This window comes from Bison bison, unplaced genomic scaffold, assembly GCF_000754665.1.
Source record: "Bison bison bison isolate TAMUID 2011002044 unplaced genomic scaffold, Bison_UMD1.0 scf7180017864053, whole genome shotgun sequence".
NCBI lineage: Eukaryota > Metazoa > Chordata > Mammalia > Artiodactyla > Bovidae > Bison > Bison bison.
The window spans coordinates 4,883,714-4,886,648 of record NW_011494625.1 but is presented as its reverse complement, the minus strand read 5'-3'; the positions used below and the strand labels follow the sequence as shown (position 1 = coordinate 4,886,648).

Sequence of the window (2,935 nt, the reverse complement as noted above, 5' to 3'; positions counted from 1 at the left end):
TCAGTTCCCAGCGCCTCGGAGGCCTTGTCGCTGAATTGCTGTCTGTGAAGAAGTATCTCCTCAGCACCTGCCTTGAGCGTGAAGTCCTCCCATGCGCAAGGAGTAATGAAGCCTACCCTTTCTGAAGAGGACAGAGCCCAGATCCCCACACTTCTACTCTAGAATCATGAACAGGATGCTCCAAAATGTGTCTCAGAGGATAACTACTTTAACGATATGGTAAGAGTCAGGATTAAGTTCCCCAATAAATAGTTGCTATCCTAGGAATAAAAATAAATTTACAGACTATTTCTTTTTCCCTAAGATACCATCGACGGTAAGATGCACCATAAATATCACCAAGAAGAGACACAGCCGATTCAACTACGACACGATGCTTTTGTATTCTGCAGAATGTCTAGTCAAACACAGCTTTTAAACAGGTATTTATCGCATCAACCTTTGTGCACACATCCAGGAAGTGCATCATGAAATAAGCTGGTTAAGTGATAACTATAACGTCGTAGTCTAACTCTTCGGAATCATTCAGATGGGCGTCTGCGTTCCTCCAGACCACACCCCTCTGGGCATCGTCAAGAGCGCTGGTGATAGAGCACCGCTTTAAACGGCGCTCGGGCACCGCCCGCTGGTTAGCGTCAGCGGAGAGCTTTGGACGCAATGAGGTTTGACGCCTCAAGGACAGTCCTGCTCGACGCATGAATCGATCACACCAGCCTCTGGTGGCTTTGAACTTCGCTTCGTCTATTCCGAGGGCTTTGGCAATTTCTCCGGCCTTCAGCTGCATTGCTTGGCGTGTGACGGGCAATCCTTTTGCACGCGTCTCACTGACAAAATGTAGCACACCCTCGTCTACCTGCGGGTATCTTCCTTTCTTAGGTCCCGTAAAGCACTTTGTGGTGGCTTTACAGGAAAATATGGAATTTCGGTCGCTCCTCCAGCGACGGATATTTGCTTCGCTGATATGGAACGCACGCCCGGCTGCTCTGTTCCCGTGCTTTTCTGCATACACGATGACTTTTCGTTTCAAGGCTGAATCATAGTGTAATCTTTTTGAAGACATTTTTAAAAGCCAGTTAAACCTGACACATTTGATACCAACAACCAATAATGATGCTATGACAAGCCTGAGGTCCACATGTGCTCAGGCGAGGGTAATTACATCATGACTGTTGCCTGGTTGACTGTAACCACGAGATATATCCCAATTTCAGACAAGGCATGATGTGGGGGCGGGGAGGGGGGAGGGGAAACATGGCACAGAACTAACATTAATAAAATATGGTTTTTCAAGCCTGTAATATTTATCAGATTAATACCAGTGCAAGAAAAGAAGCCCAAGGGTCAAATAAAAAGTATATATGTTTAAGCATATAAGCAAAAATTATCTTAACGATGAAATCCGCAACCGTCCGATTTGGTTGAAATTCCCTTTATTTGCATATGGCTTACATGTAAATCTTTTTTTTGAACTGGACTTAGAATCCAAGAATGAATGTTCTTCACTCCTTTAGCAAACTGCAAAGCCCCATCATTACAGAGACAGACTCCCAGAACCCTTGGTCATTCGCTATCACAGGACCGGCTGGCTCAGTGGCCTTCATCGGTAGGGGCCCTCCTCTGGCGAGCGGACCTGATCCTGTGCGGAGACGGTGAAGCATCTTCTTCGGTCTCAGATCCTGAAGGCTCACGGTCTCCCTCCTGGGATCCGGTGTCTCCCACCAGTTCCCGAAGAAACTTGAATTTTGACAAAAAAAGATGCCAAACAAAATACCAACCTAAAGAGAGATAAAAAACATTCAGAAAAATTATTACGCCCAGCATTATCAACTGAGAGCATTTCAGTTAACTCTGTGTCAGGGGTACACCACAAAATAGGAGGCATAATCTACATGTGTAAGCGACTGCAATTTATGTAACAAACGGTTATCAAGCATTTACTATGGACAAGGCATAAAGACAAACTCTGGGATTACACGGGATGCCCATGACCAAGTGCACAAACTTCTGCACTAACATATTTTCACTTCTCCTGGATATAACAACTGACCCCTGAACAAGGCCATGGTTAGACCCTCACCTTTGAAAATCCATCTGCAACTTTACAGTAGGCCCACCATACCCATGGTTCCACACCCAAGGATTCAACCTCAGATCATGCACTTAACTGCAGTATGAATTCAGGGCAAGAAATTCACACATAAGCGGACCTACACAGTTCACACCCGTGTTGTTCGAGGGTTCACTGTACACCAAGGGGTAGAGCTGCTGGGTCATATGGTAACTTTCACGTAACTATCTGTGAAATTGCTAAAGTCCTGTCCAAAGCAGCTGTGCCATTTTACATTCCCATCAGAAATGTAAGAGGCTCTCAGTTTCTCCACATCCTCACCAAGACTTTCAATTTTCCACCTTTTTTATTATAGTCATCCTAGCAGGTATGAAATGGTGTATCATAGTGGCTTTTATGATCGTATTTCACTAATGACTAAACTTGCTGAACATATCTTTCTTGTGTTTACTAGCCATTCGTAAATCTTCTTTGGAGGAATGTCTATTAAACCTCTCTGCCCACTTTATAATCAGCTTGTCTTTTTATTGAGTTGTAGGAATTCTAAATATATTCTTGATACCAGTTGTTTATCAGAAATAGGATCTGCAAACATTTTTTCCCCATTCTGTGGGCTGGTCTTTTCATTGTCTTGATCATGTTCTTTGAAGTATGACAGTTTTTTAATTATGATGGAGCCTAAGTTAGTTTTTATTTGATGAAATCCATTTGTTTTGTTTTTCTTTGGTTGCTTATGCTTCTGGGTACCATATCTAGGGAACCACTAACTCAAGGTCATGAAGATTTATGCCTATGCATTATTCTAAGAGTTTTTAGTTTTAGCTCTTACACATAGGTCTTTGATTGATTTTATTTAACTTTGGTGTA

At 43.1% G+C, this 2,935-nt stretch overlaps 1 protein-coding gene across 1 annotated transcript; it reads right to left on the bottom strand.

Annotated features, from left to right (window-relative positions):
* Positions 1 to 1,587: 1,587 nt before the first annotated feature.
* On the bottom strand, positions 1,588 to 2,123 carry SMIM13 (small integral membrane protein 13). Its single transcript, XM_010835887.1, has 2 exons — positions 2,120 to 2,123; positions 1,588 to 1,775 (listed from the first exon to the last, which is right to left on the bottom strand). The coding sequence occupies exons 1-2, from the start codon at positions 2,121 to 2,123 to the stop codon at positions 1,588 to 1,590; spliced, it is 192 nt and encodes a 63-aa protein (XP_010834189.1).
* Positions 2,124 to 2,935: the final 812 nt, after the last annotated feature.